Source organism: Necator americanus, chromosome III (assembly GCF_031761385.1).
Source record: "Necator americanus strain Aroian chromosome III, whole genome shotgun sequence".
In the NCBI taxonomy this organism is placed as follows: Eukaryota; Metazoa; Nematoda; class Chromadorea; order Rhabditida; family Ancylostomatidae; genus Necator; species Necator americanus.
The window spans coordinates 29,543,554-29,561,803 of NC_087373.1; the positions used below are offsets into that span (position 1 = coordinate 29,543,554).

Sequence of the window (18,250 nt, forward strand, 5' to 3'; positions counted from 1 at the left end):
CATCTTGAAGTTGTCCGATCTGCAACCTCCTGCTGGAAATGGCTGCGGTACGTTTTTCCTATTCATTTCAATAAAGAATGTATGCAGCATCTGAGGTTTTTCTACCAACATCTTCGCAACACAAGTGTTGTGTTTTCTCCCCTTAACTTTTTATGTTTACCTGCTGCCTTTCACTTCTACCTCTCACTTTCACTCTTCACTCACTCTCTACCTTCGTAAAAAAAGGGGAAAACGGTTTAAACTAATCACCAGTCAAAGAAATTACGGAAAGGGAACATCCAATCACATTGTGTGTTGCGTTTAGTTTAGTCACATTGATTGGATTTGTTGTCTTTTCCTTGTACCATTCTTTTTTCACCCATCTTGTTAAGTTTCTTTTGAATGTTGATGTTAAGATTAAAACATTTGGTAGCATACTAATATTTTTAATGGTTCATCCCATTTTCGTAATATCCCTTTTAGGATGAAGACTTGTTGGTGTTCGGATACGCTTCGCGGATTTACCCATTGGACGAGCGTTCTGAGTACATTGCAGAAGAACGACATCTGATTGATTCTCCGAACGATCCCTCGCTAAGAATCGACAGGTGTGTCGTCGGGAACAACAAGAATGCTACTCTATGGTCGTAACGGACACATAAAATCCCCAAAGACCCTTTTCAGGCTTTTAGGTTCTAGGAGCTGTTGCTGTAGCGGTGCCAAGAACAAGAGGTATGCACTTGATTTGCTTACATTTTCTCTCTATTTCAGTGTTTTTTTTACGCAGTCGTGTTTTTGCTTTCTTAAAGCAAATCTAAGCCCAAAGAATTCTACAGGGAATGGCAGCCGTACTAACTTCTTACTCATATATTAAGTTAGTTTTTTTGGGATTGGCACTAAAACCGCGCACTCGATTGGTCATCGCTTCGCGTCATTAGTAGACAGCAATCCCCTCCAACCGCCTCGTCGGTTTGCTCTATTTTCAGATTTTTGGTTTTTTTTATCGTCTTTTCGTCACTGCATCGGCAAATCGTTACATACAGCTCGCATTAGTTTGTTTCACCATTAAATAGTTGTATTCTCTACCTCATCTTTTCATTATAGGTCTGGTGGATGGCACGCCAGTCGAATCACATTGGAAAGGTGGTGATGTCCTACCGTAAGTTCGACTCGACCAGTCAAGAGGGATTTTTACAATTTTAATTCTTCGTGTGAAATTTCCGACCACATTTGTGAATTGAACATTGGCTTCTTTTCAAGGTGAATTTCTTAGCACTTCAGATACGACTGCCGGCTTCTGCTTCCTGTTGGATATGATGTTTATACATCATCTTCGACCGACCAAGAGTCATGCCCCACTGAGGACTTAGAAGAGGAAATGTGTGATGAAGAGCGGTATCGTGACATGAGTAAAGAAGATCAACAAATTAGTGAGTATGCATTTCAAATTTAGTATTTTACTCGCAAACCTATTTTTGTTGTTCGGCACTTTTTGCATCCTGATGCTCATTCAGAAAAATGTTTAGTATTGAACAGATTATTTACATGCAAACCTGGTGTATATTTTCTTGTTATGATGTGATTGTCTGACGGGTCATTACTGGTTTCTTCAATACCAAACAAGCTAACTTGTTATGTTTTCTTTTTTGATTCCTCCCAATTTTGTTTGCCTTCGATTTGTCTAAACTTGCTCAACTGTCAGCAGTTGTGTAGATTTGGCTGAAGTACAACTTTTCACTGTTCGATTGTCCCCCGATTCATGTTGTTATAACCGGTTTTTCCAGAAGAAGAAGAAGAAATGCGCCCGAAGAAGGCCGAAATAGGTTTCGACTACGGAACAAGTGATGTCAAACGTAATGGTGATGCACCGGACCCAGAGAGTGGAGATAGCGATAGTGAATCGGAACCTTTCGAGCCTCCTCCAGGCATAAAATTGCCCTTAGGACTTGTGGTGGTAAGGCACCGATTCAGTTTGAACGTTGGCAATTCCAGTCAGATAAGCCATCAGTAATTTTCAGCCTGATAATCAAAAACAAAACCACATTATTGAACGAACTGCGTTGTTCGTGGTGACGAAAGGACCCCAAATGGAAATAGTAATAAAAGCAAAACAACGAAACAACACGGAACAGGTATATGCGATCTCATCTAAGTAGGAATGTTTTGATCTAATTTGACAATCTCAACTTTCAGTTTGGCTTTCTGGAGTTCGACAATATACTGCACCCCTATTATAAATATTTGTCGAAACTTATTCGTGAAAAGAAATACACTCCAAATCTATCAAAACACTCTAAAGATACCCAGCAAGATCAGACATCTCATGGCTCAGCTCCTGGGACTAATGGACAGAAATCAAATGCTCTCACTGCTCTTGCTGCACGTAAGGTTTTTGGCTTTTTTCACATTGTTATTGTATGAACGCACTAGCTTTTTTTTACTGTTTAGGTTTCTGGATTTGTTAGTTGGAGTAATTTACTGTATCTGGATTTTTTTTTTCAGAGAGCGATAGTGATTCGGATGATTCCGATTGCGAGCTTCATCCATCTCTGATATCCGGCTATCAAAAACGAAACCGAAGCCCAGATCTTATTGATGCAGCTGAAAATGCAGCTGGGCCCAGAAGGCGCCCCTCTTCTCCATCGCCTCCACCAGTTACTGCACACCGACATGACTATGACATGAACAAAGTAGGTCTTTTACTTTCAGTACTGTGATGCCGAAACTGTTTTCGAGATTTTTAAAGGGAGAATGACCTTCGTAGTACTATGCTGTCTCATATTATCTACAATAACCAGTAAGTATAGATTATGAATTGGTCGTAAGAAACGCTTCGGTTTTGCCTTTTCTGATTTGTTCAGCGACGAGATTATCGTGAATCGTGAAAAAGTGGTTGAAAATTGGGGTATCTATAGAGTAGAGGACTGTTGTTCTCAACTTTTAGTTCCCATATCTTAACAAACATCTGGTTTCTCTTCAAAAAGAAAGTCCAAACGGTCCGACTTACTTTGATTTGCATAGTACGTGTAAAGAGTAATTGGGTTAAAACGATCTGATGTTTGTTGCCACCTTCCAGCTTTGTTAACCACAGGGTGCCCACTTTTTTCAAAGAGAACTTCCAGAGTAACGATATATATGCTTCTTTGTTCAAAAGTCTGAAGCAAGTGTCTACTGAACGAGAAGAAGCAGAAAAACGGCAGATAGAGCAGCTAGAAATCAAGAAACATATCATTGCGTGAGTATCAATATGGATAGGCTTGCATGTTCCTATGTAAATAAATAGAAATTATAAAGAATTGTGGTTTAGATCTGCTCCACCGCCTCCAGATGAGGAATATCGTGCATGGTGGTTATCATTTTACGGAACACCTTGTCCTTTCTCTAGTCCACAACCCATGGTACCGCCACCACCCGATCTTCAACCGGTTATCGCTAGTTATGCTGAATTTGTCGCTCGTCATGGAGCTGAGGCAGAAATGGAGTTAAGAGGTAAATTTGTTCCTCTCGGTTTTTTTTTCCTCTCGAGAATTGCATTTTAGGTTTTTCATGCCTTTTTCTTTTCTGCGAAGCCCTGCGAAATATTAAGTGCATTTTGCTAGAAGCAAGAACACTGCGAAACTGTCTTTTTTAATTTTTTGAATACCTTGTCCAACTAGCGGCGCGTCTTCGTATAATATTCTGCCTATAATATTAGCATTTCTGCCTTTTGCAAGTTTTTGAACATTCAAAAAACGGAAGACGTGAAAACGGAACGTTGAAAAACACCTCTGAATCTGACAAAAAGTTCTTTCTCGAGATTATCTCAATGATTTTTTTCTAATAAACTAGCGTCATGCTGTTGCAAATTTGTATAGAGCCGCTGGCTTCAGTTTAGTCTGCTTTCTTCTTTTCTTGATATATATATATATATATATATATATATATATATATATATATATATATACAACTGTAGAACAAACCTTTATTCCCGTTTCCAGACCGCGTCGATCTTCAGCTTCATTTTATGCATCCAAGTAGTCACCATTTTTCCTATTATCAACATCTCGTTCGTATGTGTCAGTGGGAGCTCTCACAAAAGATGTTGGAAGAACCCGCATCAGTAGAACAGGTAAATCACTTCAGCATTGATGCGTATAATGCGTGCTAATCTTAGTATGCAACATTATGGGATTTGTACAATACTACAACGTTGAAAAAATCTTTTTAATGCTTCTTTTTTATCTTTGACTGATGAGATCTTCTCAAAGCAACCCAAATGTTCATTGACTTTTTTCTTTTTGGAAAATTTCAAGCACGGTTAGTGTTGTACATGTTTGTTTGAAAAAACCATACCTTTTTAGGCCGAAGTCGTAGAACCGGAGGCTGGAACAACCGATGACCCAGAGAATCCGTCTACTTCAGACTCTACTGTCGAAACAGCGGTCCCTATTGGATCTTCAGAAGGGCAAGCTGAACAAGGTAATTTTATTGCAACACATTTTTTCTTTATTACTCTTCACTTGGAACGTTTTTTTCCGCCTGAGAAGAACCACGAGACTTTTGAGAACTTCTGCCCATTTGTCAGTGCTGTAATCATATTTTTTCAGTATCTTCTGCACCAATTTACTAATTTTGCCATCTGTATTTGTGCTGAGTTCAGTTTTTGTGGTTATTTTTAGATTCTTCTGAATCACCGGCCCTATCACTGAATAGGAAACAGCGAAGACGTCTGCAGGATGCTTTTCGAGTTCCTGTGGCACAGCCTGTTGGAATAGTGGATCCAGTTGCTGTTGCAGCCTTGGCCGACGCATATAGTGTATGTTCATCCTTAAGGAAAACCAAGTCAAAACATTTCCCCTATATTGCTTCAAAAATAATGATTGCGGCTAGTAATGTTATAGTTTTGTAATGTTCACATCACTACTTTAGCAATGTCTTAAGGGTTGAAACATGCATATGCCATTATTGGAGAACTAAAGTCTAAAAGGTTAAAACATGTGTGAATGTTGGAAAAGTAAGGTCTGAAAGGGTAAAACATGCATATGCGGATTTTTGAGAACTACCGTATCAGTAGTTTGTTTGAAATGTCCTAAAGACGAAGCTGGAGACGTGAAAGGGATGTGAATTTGGATGGATTTTTGTACAACGCTTTCAGAAACATAACGCCTTTTGTTTTGATTTTGGTATTTGTTAAACACGCCTTCGGCGAATCATAAGCTCCCACTGAGTTCATTACTCCTTTTGAGCTTCTTTTAAACATTCATCAGTCCCATTTGGATACTATGGATAAGATGTGGGATGAGGTTTAAGACGAGTCTCCTCTGAATATCATCACTGCTAGTAGTAATGCGCCTCTTAAGGAACGTGGTGGAAAACAGCCATTCTTTTCGAGATAGCTTAATGAGGCTTCAAAAATAAAAATAAAAAAGTTTTTATTTCTGATTTCACGGTTTGTAAGCGATGGTTGAAATTGTGATTTTAAAACACCAAAAAAGAGAAAGAAGTATTTTTTTACGGCATGTGATTCTGTTTAATTATTTTGAATTCACTATTGAAAGGAACTGTTCTTCGATTTCGTTATAACGACATAGATCCAAAACAAATCTGTTCTTAACATTCAGCCTTTCCCGAGAACATTTCAGATGCCGAAGGTGAGCTCTTCACCTGCGTTGTTGACCTCTGTTTCGCAGCCATGTTTGCTTACCGAAGAAACAACTCTGGGTGATGCAAGTTCAACAAACAGTGGCAGTATAACGCTACCACAAAAACCTTTTGCGGCAGTTCCGGTTTCATTCTCATTGGTTCCTCTTAAGGAAGAAAATCCTGCTGTCATGCCAAGGTATGTCCTTTATTCCATAAAACTGAAAACTAGTAGCATATGTAATGTTCTTTTCTGAACAGCTGTTGTCTCTCTTAACTAGTAGGAAATTTGTTCAAATACAATAAATCTTTGAAATCAGTGTTTTGTTCATACTAGATTAATCGTTGTACAAAAAGTAGTGGTTTCTTTGTTTAAAAATACTATTTTAGCTTAACCGTTATCGATGGACCCGGTAGCCCAGCATTAGTTGACCCTCGCACGCTTTCTCCCCTTTCTGCTCCTCAAATGCAGCCAACGACTTCAAATGTAGGCCTTGTGAGTGTTGCAGAATTGCTCACTTCACGATTATTTACTCCTCGCTACTAAAGAAATGAATTTGATTTTGTTTTCAGATTCAGCCTCCCCCAGTCCCACCAAACATTCCGAGTAACACACAGTTGGATCGGAAGGAAAAGGTAAAAGCTATTACGATCGGCGTTTTTGCTTCACCTTAGTAATGTTTGTTAAGGCTCGGATCTTCATGGAACGTCTTTTGAATGAAAAACGAGTTAAAAAGCTCAAAGAGCAAGAGGAAGCGAGAATAAGGGAACTGGAAGCGCAGAAAGCTGAGATTGAACGGGTGGGTTCAGAAAACGGCTGCAAATTATGCCATTTCAAGCTTTCATTTTCAGCAGTTGGCTGAAGAGGAATCGAAGCGTAAAAAGACATCGTTGGAAATGGTGGATAAGCTGATTAATCGGTACACTTCACTGGATTGCTCATGTTTTCCGCTAATTATGTTTTCCATTTATAGCCGCATTGGAGTTCTTCTGGGAACAGCTGAAGCGAAGAAGGCGGAAGAGAAAGCAAAGGTGAAGTTGCCTGCTCGATTAAGTGATGATGAAGCTGAGAAAGATCGCGAAGAGTTGCGGAAGAAAAGAAAGAAAGAGAAATCAAAAAAGCATAAGTATAAGAAATCTCGCAGGTAAATTTTAAAAATCGTATCTGTAATCTGTTCATGTAGTTTGCTTCATTATTGTTTAGTCGTTCACATGACCGAAGTAAGGATCGAGAACGACGAAGACGGCGGCGCTCAACTGATGCCAGTAATAGTGATAGGTTAGTTTTCATTTATTCAAGTACATGTTGCAGTAAGTGTAGTATGCGTAATGTGCTGCAGAACGAATTTCAGGGAGTCGTCTAGAAAACGTCGGAAAGAGCGCAGGTGATAGGTAGTTAGTTATTTAGCTTTAGTACATTCTGTGTCCATCTCTACGCTGGTTGAATATGTTGACAGGTCATTTTGTCGTGAATTGATTTATGTGATCATGTTTGAACTGAATTTTATTTCATTTTCCGTGAAATCAGTAAAAATATATCTTCATGTGTAATAAATTTGTATCCGTCGTCAGCGCTTATGGCCATACCATTATCCTGCAATATTTATGCAACATTTGTAGAAGATTAAATTGAACACCAATTACCCTGAGTGATTCCTCGATATGAATTCGTTTTAAGCAATGACATTTAAATTTTTTTCCGCCGAAGTTGTATGAGGTAGCATCCATTACACCGCCTTGAATCTGAAAAAAAATAACATAAATAGTTGTAGGCACAGTATCCAATTTTAAAAATTCTGATACCAAATATCCTCCATCTTCAACGAGGCTGCAAGCACTCCTAACAGCGGTTTTATAGCCTTCCAGCGTTTCACACGAATATTCCAAGCAGAAAACCGTGGATACCACCTAAAAAGTGAATGCGATCTGCTGCAAATTTTCATAACATGTGATGTGGCCATTTCTATGTATTTGAATGCATGGATATACTTTTTTTTGTTATGATTTATATACTTAAGGCATGCATCTGATCATTTCTATTGTTTCGCAGTTTCTTTTCTTGTGTGCTGAGCGAGTATCGCGAACTCAACAGGTCGAAGAAAGGAACAGTTGTAAAGGGAGTGGACTCCTGACCTGAAACTTTTCCGGGATTTTCGTTCCTTCTCTTTTCCAATGAATCCCTCGAATGACGGGCGTTTCATGAACGTTCACCTAAAGTTTCTGCTCGTTCTTTTTTCAACAAGGCTATAGCATTTCAAATGTGCTCACCTCCAGCACAGCGTTAACCTTCTCTCTTGCTTTTTGTTGCATCACAGCAGGCTCATCATCGCTCGCCTCGATGTTTGAGATCCAGCGGCACACGTTTGACCAGTCGAAAGCCGATCTGCAGTGAAACTAGCTTTATTTGTAGTTCTACCACAGCTACTAGCTGTTTGTGAAATCGTGGAATGTTCACTAGTCATTCTAAATTTAAAATCTATTATTTTGAACAGAAATAAGGCATCTTTATTCTTCTCGTTCAACATTAATTTTTGAAAAAAAGGAAATCAGAATAGTGCTGCCGAGAATGAGAGAAGAACGCTCCAAAAATTCTTTCAATCCAGAAGAAAATTTCTCACCATAATTTACTGATAAATGGGCACTGATATATCCTTAACTTGGGGAACGGTCAAGAGGTACCCGTATGATGTGCCGCCGCGTATCCAGGAGGCTAATGAGCGTCGTTAATTGCACCGCGCGTCTCCTGATACCGTGTGTGTAAATTTTAAAGCCGCCCCCCCCCCCTTGCGCGTCTGCCCTCTCGACGTTTTCCACCGCGCTTTTTTGATGCGCTTTTAGTCGACGGGGAGTACCTGGTATTAGATGTTGTTTGGGTCACATAAGTGTGTTGTTAATATAAAACAAGGAGTAATGGGTTGTTAAGTGTTGGATTATCCTGTCTTGTTGGTGACTCCTTTGGATGCGTAAATGCTCCTGGGTGTTGTTTTTATTTGTTTTATGTTTTGTTTATTGTGGGTATCCACATTAGGGAATCCTCGCGCTCTGTCTAGGTTTCTCGGGAAGGGCAGGTTGTTATATAAAATGAGTATTGTGTATATTGGTATTTATATTGTTTTATTTGAATTTGAAGGTAAATGTGGGTTAAGAATGATAGTTGGTTATATGGGTTAGTATGGGACTTCGTAACTGTGTGTATTTATTTATATGGTTTGATTTTAATAATTTTTATGCTTGTCTTTCCGTACCTGGAATTCAAATTCGCACTCTGGGGGGCCGGGCCGCCTAACTTTCCTTGTAAGCTACAAATTTCATGGACCCCTCTCCCCCTGTTGTACGTGATTGCTGTAATGTACTGACGCACGCAGGTTCCAAAACACGAGGCACGATTCGGCGATGTGTCTCGGAGATAATATATACTACATCCAATGAATCCAAGCGGAATTCCAGAGTCGAAAATAGGTAGCCCTTGTTAGGAGGATTTTCCAGTATTTGACAAGGAAAATTGCCAGGAATACAGACAAGCATAGAAAAACTAAACGAGCGAGATTTGGTGCGCATTGGCGATTGAAGCAGTGCTTTTCAAGGCAAAATTCTATTAAAGTCTTCTTGAATGTTTTACTACCTACTTTTACTACCGACTAATTACTACCATGCGAAAACGGTCACAATCACTGGGGAATTAAATGTTCAACGACAAGAAAAATATTAGGGAGGGATCACAGCTTTGCGTGTTGATGAGGAGGAGGGGATCCCTGAAGGGATGTTTCTGTTTCGAGAAAACATTTCAGTGAGCAAAAGAGCTTTAAAAAAATATTGGCAGTTGTAAATATTTACCTGAATGGTTAGTTAGAAGTAGAACGAGAGATAAGAATTCTGTGGTCATAAGAATAATTGGTGCAAAGCTATGAATTTTCGATATAGAAATGACCATGCGAGATGCACGGAAATCGGATTTTTGTAAAAATACTCAGAATTTTTCCCACTTCGCCCTCTTGCAATCCGATATCAACCTCATAGCTTTGTAATTTCTACATCGCTTCCTTCAGTGAACAGAGAATACTGCGGATTTATTATAGGCCACTGATAGCTGCTCAAAAAGTGGAATAAATAATGAAACAGACCAACGTTTTGTATTTGATCGCGAAAAAATCACATATTTTTCAAGGAAGTAACGCCAGAAATTCGAATACTGTCGAAAATAAACAATTTACTGATGGAGATCCCTACGAAATCTTTTATAGCTGGGGAGGTGAATCTTTCAATCAACTTGAAATGTACCACTTCTGCTGAGTGCTGGAAATCTTTGAACTCTTAAATATACAAAAATATCTGAATGGTGTGTAAAATTATATGAGTGGCGTGCCGAAGTGTCCGTGATAGCGTCCAGTTTACGAATATTTAACTATTAACTACTACTAAAGAATAAAGCAAAAATTACTACTAGTGTTTTTATTACTAATTAATACTAATACTTAACTAATATTTAACTATTGCTTCACCTCTCTTTAAAGGCGTCACCCCACGAATCTGAGATGGTACGGATTTCAGGTGGAGTATTCCTATACAGGATCGTAAATTATGGAGAGGGGAGCGGGGGAAGAGGGTGTGATTCCGTTCATTTCTTCGTAATTGCCGTAAAAGACGGTCCGGAAGATGCGGCGCGTGCACAAGGCTGGTGCGCTCCAATCGAACTCGTTGTAGAAAATAGCGTTGCGGAACGCTCGAAGCCGTATCTTCCGGGCCGCTTTTTACGGCAATTAGGAAGAAATGGACGGAGTCACCCTTCTCTCCATAATCTACGATTCCATATGCGAATACTCCACCTGAAATTCGTACCACCTCAGATTCGTGGGGTGATTATTTTATTTTTACTTTAATTTTATTCGCACCAAGTCTCATGTATCCTCAGAGCGCAATTATCTCTTCGTCTAGTTCTCTAAAACGTAGCCGCGGGGAAAATAGGAAGCATAGACGGGTCAAAACGACATGAAGCACGGTGCAGTTGCGTAAGCGGTTGCACTCGTAGCGGCGCGGTGGAGATCGCGATTGAAATCGACATGGGGGCGTCGCCAAGTGCAGCGATGGTTGGTGCAATCAGAGGTCCTCTCGTGATCCTAACCGCTTCGTTTCAGCGCGCCACCTCGAACGCAGCCGCTTACGCAACTGCACCGTGGCTCATGTCGTTTTGACCCGTCTATACTTGCTTTTGTGGAAGTGTTCAGCGTTCGGAATAAACTAAATACGCATCGCGAATCGAATGGTGTCCATGTGTAACGATATAGAGCAAGAAGAATCAAGAAGAAAAGAATGGGAAGAACTCGACTCCAATTTTTCCGTTTCCTTGCGCAAGTTACTGTGGCCACAGTACATACGCCTTGCTTTTGGTGTTGTCAGAAAACTGCGCGAGTTGCGGCGCCGTACGTACGTCATGCGCGCGTTGAGAGCTCGCGGACAGCATTAGTCTCTGCCTTTCTGCCCCATAAAACTGTAGAAGCGCTTGGAGTAAACAGATGCAGAAATATTACTTACTTTCCTGTGCAACAGGCTTATAGCTGCACATGCTCGACATACTGCAGGAAATGTCCGATTTACTCGCGTCATCCTTCTATTTATGATTACAACACTCTTAGGCTAAAGGCTGCCCGCTTTCTACCAAATTGTGGAAAATCCCATTCACTTACTTCCCCTCTATCCAGCTTTGTAAGACATCTCGATTAATCCGTGCATAATCGGAGGTAAATATTTGAAGAGCTTGATTTCGTAGAGCTATCGGCAGATAAACTGTTGGGCCTGCAAAAATATATCGGTTCCTACATGCATTTAATAATTTTTTCTTGGAAAGAAACCTACCAGCTCCTAGATCTAAGACTGTTCTAACTGTACGCGGTAGCCGGTACAGAATTCCTGGGAGGAAGAAAAGCACTATTTGCATTGCAGTGTCTTCGGAAGCAGTCTTATAGAAAGATTCCAGGTAAGCAAGCGGATCGAACTGAAAGTATTTAGTGGTTTGTTAGTTTACTACATTCTCTGACAAAAAAAGTGTAAAATAACCTTAAGTTTAGTTTAGTATTCTCAAGAGAAAATGAAAAGTAAAATACAACAATAATAGACTACTACATAGCTTAACACAGTTAACTTTAGAAAGTAGTCTTTTGTCCTTTTTGTTACTGTAAAAGACAGGATGATTCTGTGCGTTGCTCTCTCTCCCTCTCTCTCTCATTCTCTCTCTTCCTCTCTCTCTCTCTCTCTCTCGAAGCAATGCGCCAAAAGTACGAAACAATCCATGACCAAATCCCTTAAAGTCTACCAAAACAATGCTTGAAACAGGTGCTAGGATCCATCGAAGTGCAAATTTTACTATTTCTCGGATTAGAGTCAAATTTTAGCTGAAACTTCTATTTTTTAGCTTTTTATTTTCATTTTTTTAGCTGAAAATGTGCTTAAATTGCAGCAGATACTGCAACTCATAAGAATAGATCAAACGAATTCAGACTAATGTGTATGAACAGCTGAACTAGACTATATGTATATGAATAAATGAAAAAAAAGAGTAAATAAATATATGTATGCATGCGGCCTAAAAGTCATGTTGCCTTGTTCTGTAAACGTGTAAAAAAATGAAAACAATCATGTTATGTTTATAATTGATAATATAATACCATATTATTGCATTATACTATATTATTATTGATATGATATGACTGATATTAATATGGTCGAACCTGCCGATGATTTGTGTCTTATGCGCCGTTGAAAATAATGTATGACAATAAACTTAATTAATTTATAATTCGATCCTCAACTGTTAGGTTGAGGAATACAACGTCGGGACTGTTCTTCTTTCTTCGTTCTTGATTTTTTTCTAAACTTTAAAATTTGCACGGTAGTGAAAGTGTTAGTAAAATTTTTTACGCGTATACATGTATTTGGTAGAGTATTTCCCGTTTTCTACACGATACTATCCTTTCGTCTCTCAATCATACTGATTTTTGTTTTTTTACGATCCATAGGATGCAGCATCAATTGGACAAAATGGAGCATTTTTAACACAGTTCAACATTGTTCTTGTCTTCGTACTTCAAAAACTGGTGCTCTGACCTCAAATACGCATTGAATGCCGATCACCGTATGGTCACGAGTTGAAGGGAATCTTTTTTTATTTTTTTTTTTTCAAACAAAAATCCAGAAACATTCTATCCATTGTTGTTTCACCCATCCCATCGCAAGTAGCTTATCGGTTGGTTTTATTCAAATAAATCTTTGGAAGAAAAACTCACTGATTATCGTCCGCATCGCGCACGTACAAAGGCAGCGCGGTCTAACGTGTTTCGTAGTAAAGAATGACCCTTAAGGCCGTTCCCCACGCCATTTTCCGGAGCGAGATTTCGAGAGAGGAGCAATCAAGCAGCAAGATTAAGCAACCAGAGGAGTTGAGCACAGTCTCGCTCCTCTGGTTGCTCATACTCGTTATCTACACCTCTACCTCTACCGTACTATTCTGGACAAATCCCAACATCGTCAATTTCGTGGCACGGTGCTTTTAATTACATGAGCTCGCTCGTCTGATTCGAAAAACTCATGACTAATCATTCTATCTACAAGTCAAAATAAAATGCTAATCTTTCGATAATACTCTCATCTACCAGCACTAAGCGGTCTACAAACACGAACCCTGATACAGGCTTATTCACGATGATGTGCAGAGTGCAAATGTTGTTTAGCTGAAACGTTACGATTCTATCGCACATAATAAATGCTTGAAAAAACGTTTGTTCGCTGGAAATTTATTCAGCTCATTGAGTACACATATCTTGTACACATCATCATTATTACAGAATTCTTTGAACTTTCGTGAAAATTCTTCTGTAACTCTAAAAACATTCTAAAGTGATCTATATTTTCTATGTACGTGCCTATTATTTTTAGTTTGTCTCTATTATCTATTAGGCAGACCAATGGAAAACGTAGAAAGAAGTATCCCGACCGAGGTTTCAGCGCGGGAGAACATTTACCAAGGTGTAGAAAATTTGCTGAACTCAAAAAAAAATATTACTTGTTGAGGAAAGTTGACAGAAACTACTAAAGAATATTTTTGTTATTTGTTCTATGCGAGAATACAAGAAATTCTGCAGTCATCTCGCTGTGCACAAAATGTAATTTATTATCCAACTTTTTTTCTGAAATGTACTCAAAATGTTATTTATTATCTATCTAGTGTTCTTTTTAGTGAATCACACTTTCCTTTCTTTTAACTCCGCAAACCCATAACAATGTTTATTTTAAGTCTAGCTCTTAAACTTTATTTTTTGGGACGGTACTGAACTGGAGGAATTTTATAGGAAGCGATGAATCACACATCCAACGCGATTTTGAAGAAAACCAACAGCTGGTGAAGTTTTAGGATGCGTAGGCGGAGTCAAGTAGAACCGATGACGCACTGCACATGCGCACAGCATCCATCATCACTCATTTTCCACGTCTGACTCACTAGAAGAAATCACCACGCATGCGGCTTGGCGTTTAGCTATAGTACCGCCGTGTTGTAAGCAGCTTTCGATGGTTCTGCCTCCTCATTGAGTTACGGAATGTTCGAGAATCTCCCAGATACTCCACTTCAAATTCATTCTTATAGGACATTCAAACAGAGCTTTGCGCTTCCAGAAGTGCTTAGGATAGTAAACTCAACATGATCATGCGTTAACTCATACACCATCCCTGCTTGCTCTGTTCCCACCTGCACCAGGAGCTGCCGCCTCCAGAATTTGACTTTGAGACGATGTGCTTTAGCAAAAAAAAGGCATTCAGTGTTTAGGACCTTCCCATTTGGTCTGTAGGAAATCATCCAGATCTTCATGAAAATTAGTCGTCAACAAGTTTCTTTAATATTTCACCACCTTCGTTCTTTTGACTTCTTTTATCATCGCGAGAATTTTCATCCAACCTTCCGTCCATTTCCTCCACATTTAACGTCCACTTTTCTTCCTTTGTTTTTAAACTGCTCAGTTTTTCTTCATGTGTAAACTATTACACGACATGTGGCTATTCGACGTATGTGTGTGTATATATACAACGAAAACATCCTGCTTGCACCAGTAGCGATAAGCGTCCTGGAACATCTTTCTAGGATTTTCCAAGTTATAGATGTATGTACTTAGTACGTAAATATGAAGTAGTTTTGTCTCATTATTGAACGTCAAAGATTTCCAAATTGAACTTTTCTACGTGTCGATTATTTTTTCTTTCCGAAAAATCTCGAGAAAAAAATGTGCGTTGCGTGTTTCAGTGGTTAATTTTGTATCACTGGTATCCATTTATAATCGAGTCGTAGAGTTCAATTTGTTGACGGATCATTGACTATGCGTAACGCTTTTCAATTTTCATCCGAATCCTCAAATGTGAACGCATACACACAGGCGCAAGTACTTGTGTTTGCGCGAGCGACCGCACCGCGTCCACTGCAATTCACCCAGGACTCCCAAATATGTAAGGACTATCACTCTCAAACATGCCATCTTCATCTTCTCTTTTTTTCTGACATTTGCTAGCTCAAGTATGAGTATTGTAGTTTCTGAAGCGCCACTGTCTGCTTTACAACATTACAGTATTGGATACGGTATTCATTTTTTGGCCTGTTTTCCATCTCTACCCTGTCTGCAAACAACAGCGTATGATGAAAGGACAGGCAGAACATGGCGGCGGTCGAACTCTGGCCCCGTACGCTTCCATTATTTATACGTAGAAGAGATCCATACGTGTAGTCGCGTCAAAGCGACTCTGAAGCTCCCCGCAGTTGCGTAAGCGGCTGCGCTCAAAGCAGCACGATGGACCGGCAGCGTGAAAAGAGGTTCCCGAAGATATTCGAACTTCGTTGCAAGACCGGTTGACTGGAGGTGTACAAGAGGTTCTCGAGCACGATGCAACCAGATTTGTTCCGCTGGCATTGAACAGATCCGCCGCGGATCCTGGACAGCTGGAGCCTCTTTTCCTTTTTCCCGAAGGAGCGACACATCGCTACCTTCACTAGGACTGCAACGACGAGTGGAGCTCAATGAAGGTCTTCCTCACTTCCAACCGCTAGCTCCAACGGGTCGCTTCAATCACAATCGCTTACGCAACTGCAGCGAGCTTCAGATCACTTCAATCCGACTACAGATGCTCGAAGAAAATGCACTCCTCAAAGGCAGCATATCACAATGGGATTTCCGAGGGCAAAAGACTATACTGGGGCGTAGATTGCAAAAATGGGTGAGATCTCGCTCATCTCTCTATGCATCACTGTAAACAGAGGGCTTTGGAATGCGGTTCCTTACGACGTCCTCTATCGCAACGTGCCACCTCTGCGCTCCGCCCACGTATGTGATTCGTGAAATGAAATGAATTGCCCATCGAGGCGTCCGAATGGATTTTCGACGAATCGCAGGCGGGGCGCAATGGTGGCGCGTTGCAATGGAGGACGTCGTAAGGAACTGCATTCCGAAGCCGTCTGTTTACAGCATTGCAGGGAGAGATGGGCGAGATCCCACCATTTTTGCAAAATACGCCCCCGTATAATCTTGGGCCCTCGGAACTCCAGACCATGTCAGACTCGAGGGGTGATGCCTTTAAGGAGCTGTAAAGGGAAGTTCTTCCTTCGTTCCCTGGTCGATCTCTCACCGAGCACACAAAATTATCGCCTAATCATTGTGATCGTTGAGTATGTGTAAAAGTGCAAACGAATATTTCTCGGTGCGGACTGATTTGTTGTCCGATGTCGTTGACATTGTTCTCACCGTTGCCATTGTGTAGTTCACGAACGAACGGAAACTTGTTCAACACACACACGCACACAAAGCTCACAAGCAGTTGGCTGCACATCTTGTGTGTGAATGTTTTATTGGCCGGTGCACATTCGTTTTGTTGATGTAATAATTATTGATATTTTGTGCGTCTGGATCAAGTCCTACGAATACGACTAACACACATATCGATCACGATTTGACAATGAATTCCTTATCCTACCACCCACGTACCTTGTCTAATTGAGCAGCGGCTGAGCACAATTCTTCTTCATCTTCGGGTTTCTCTTCTACTTCTTCTTTGCTACCATCTTCGACAGTCATCGTTCTTCACTTTCTTGATCGACACAATAGTCTGAATTGTTTGTACTCGTGTAAATCAATATTATCTTCCTTGAGAAAAATGTTTTCCAGGCAACAATTTTGTGCGAAATATAGTCGAACTCAAAACTTAAGTTATGTGGGCAAACTTAAGTTATGGGCATTTGCACAATCGGACGACCAACTTTTGTGGTCGATAATATTGAAATTCCTTGCTATCGATTAAAAATGACCTATCTTAGACATTGCTCAGCCAATTCCTAAAATTTGCACCTCCTGTATCCTTTCGATCATGGGGAAATTTGCTTTATTTTCCCGCTATAACTCTAATCATTGGCTTCGATCGTGATGGTTATTTGTTTAATTCTCTCTTCATAGTTGGTTGATCATAAGTGTTTGAAAAAAAAGCCGATTGATCTTAAAACTCTTTTAAAAGTGACCGTAATCACGTCTTTCTCTAAGCAAACTACTAAGTCAAGTCAAATCTTTTTTTTGCAGGCAAGAAAGTGTTAAAACAGTTCCAGAGGAAGTTTCTACATATCTCTTAAGAGAATAGCTTCTCTTATAACAATAGAAGTAGAGAATTTCCCGAAGTTCACAGCTTGTTTGGATGTTTGTTTGTTTGTTTGAAGTTTTTGCTTCACATACGTCTATCTCATTTTTTTAATTCCCTTACGCCAGCAATTCTAAGCTTCGTTATGATTTTCTTTCGTTTCACCTAAAATTTAGCACGCTTTTCACCATCTGTTCGACGTAAGCGCCACCAGGATCTCGCTGTTCTCAACGCCAGACGGAAGTCGTAAATCATGATGTACCTCAGCATTCACCTCATATTTTTCGCGTTCAATTCCTCAACCTCACCTCGAGACGGCTGATTTCACCATTTTAACATTATTGCAAAATTACAATAACATTGTACAACACTTGATCTTCCTAAATAGACCCGAAGAAATTTTTTTTATACTCTCAGAGGTCATTAAACCTTAAAAATTTCTACTTGACTAAATTTACTTTCCTAGTTTTGGAATTTATTAATTACATAAATGATCAATTTATATTTATTTAGCTTCCAAAAGTTTATGTCTTAGTTAACGTAATTGCTCTCAGGCCCCCTCCACTTTCCCAGCGTTCTAGCAGTCAGTCTTGGGGAAATTCCAGAAAATTTCCCAGTGAAACTTCTTTTGGAAGAAAAATTAATGGAAAATTGGAACGACCTACAGATCAGTCTAACTGTAAGTGTAAGTATACTACAGTGCTCTTTTCTTTTCGCTTTTCCTAACGTCATTAATAGGAGTTTTTTTTTTTCTTTCGCCTTGTGATGTCCGCGTAAGAGGAACCGGGAAAAGATGTGTTGGTACACATCATGTATGTTTAGTGAATTCTGTGCAGACTTGAAAACAACATAGTCTCGTAGCTATGAAAAAAATATCACAAAAACTAAAAAAAAACAAAACAAAAGAGGACATAGAACCGATGAAAAAAAATCAAATTTTTCGAAAATTGTAAAATACGGGATTATGGTCACTACTATTATGTCTGCCGGAAAGTTCTCTGCA

At 39.7% G+C, this 18,250-nt stretch overlaps 2 protein-coding genes across 4 annotated transcripts; one reads left to right on the forward strand and one right to left on the reverse strand.

The window, feature by feature from the left end:
• Positions 1–38: 38 nt before the first annotated feature.
• On the forward strand, positions 39–6,987 carry RB195_011351 (uncharacterized protein; the record flags this gene model as incomplete). 3 transcript variants are annotated; one of them, XM_064192722.1, is made up of 22 exons in its annotated part: positions 39–47; positions 463–594; positions 672–711; positions 1,084–1,138; positions 1,261–1,409; positions 1,764–1,933; positions 1,998–2,111; positions 2,173–2,362; positions 2,482–2,669; positions 3,102–3,214; positions 3,287–3,468; positions 3,957–4,087; positions 4,320–4,437; positions 4,638–4,774; positions 5,601–5,797; positions 5,989–6,094; positions 6,172–6,234; positions 6,288–6,398; positions 6,451–6,518; positions 6,573–6,743; positions 6,803–6,877; positions 6,951–6,987. In XM_064192722.1, the coding sequence occupies 22 exons, from the start codon at positions 39–41 to the stop codon at positions 6,985–6,987; spliced, it is 2,556 nt and encodes an 851-aa protein (XP_064050305.1). The 3 variants fall into 3 exon arrangements, with proteins under 3 accessions (XP_064050305.1, XP_064050306.1, XP_064050307.1); XM_064192724.1 differs by lacking the exons at positions 672–711; positions 1,084–1,138 and having other exon boundaries at positions 463–587; XM_064192723.1 differs by lacking the exons at positions 672–711; positions 1,084–1,138 and having other exon boundaries at positions 463–587; positions 5,989–6,085.
• A 115-nt stretch (positions 6,988–7,102) lies between these two features.
• On the reverse strand, positions 7,103–16,697 carry RB195_011352 (uncharacterized protein; the record flags this gene model as incomplete). Its single annotated transcript, XM_064192725.1, has 8 exons — positions 7,103–7,192; positions 7,243–7,341; positions 7,402–7,506; positions 7,732–7,809; positions 7,867–7,981; positions 11,280–11,388; positions 11,449–11,587; positions 16,608–16,697. 8 exons carry the CDS (start codon positions 16,695–16,697, stop codon positions 7,103–7,105), a joined length of 825 nt encoding a protein of 274 aa, XP_064050308.1.
• Positions 16,698–18,250: the final 1,553 nt, after the last annotated feature.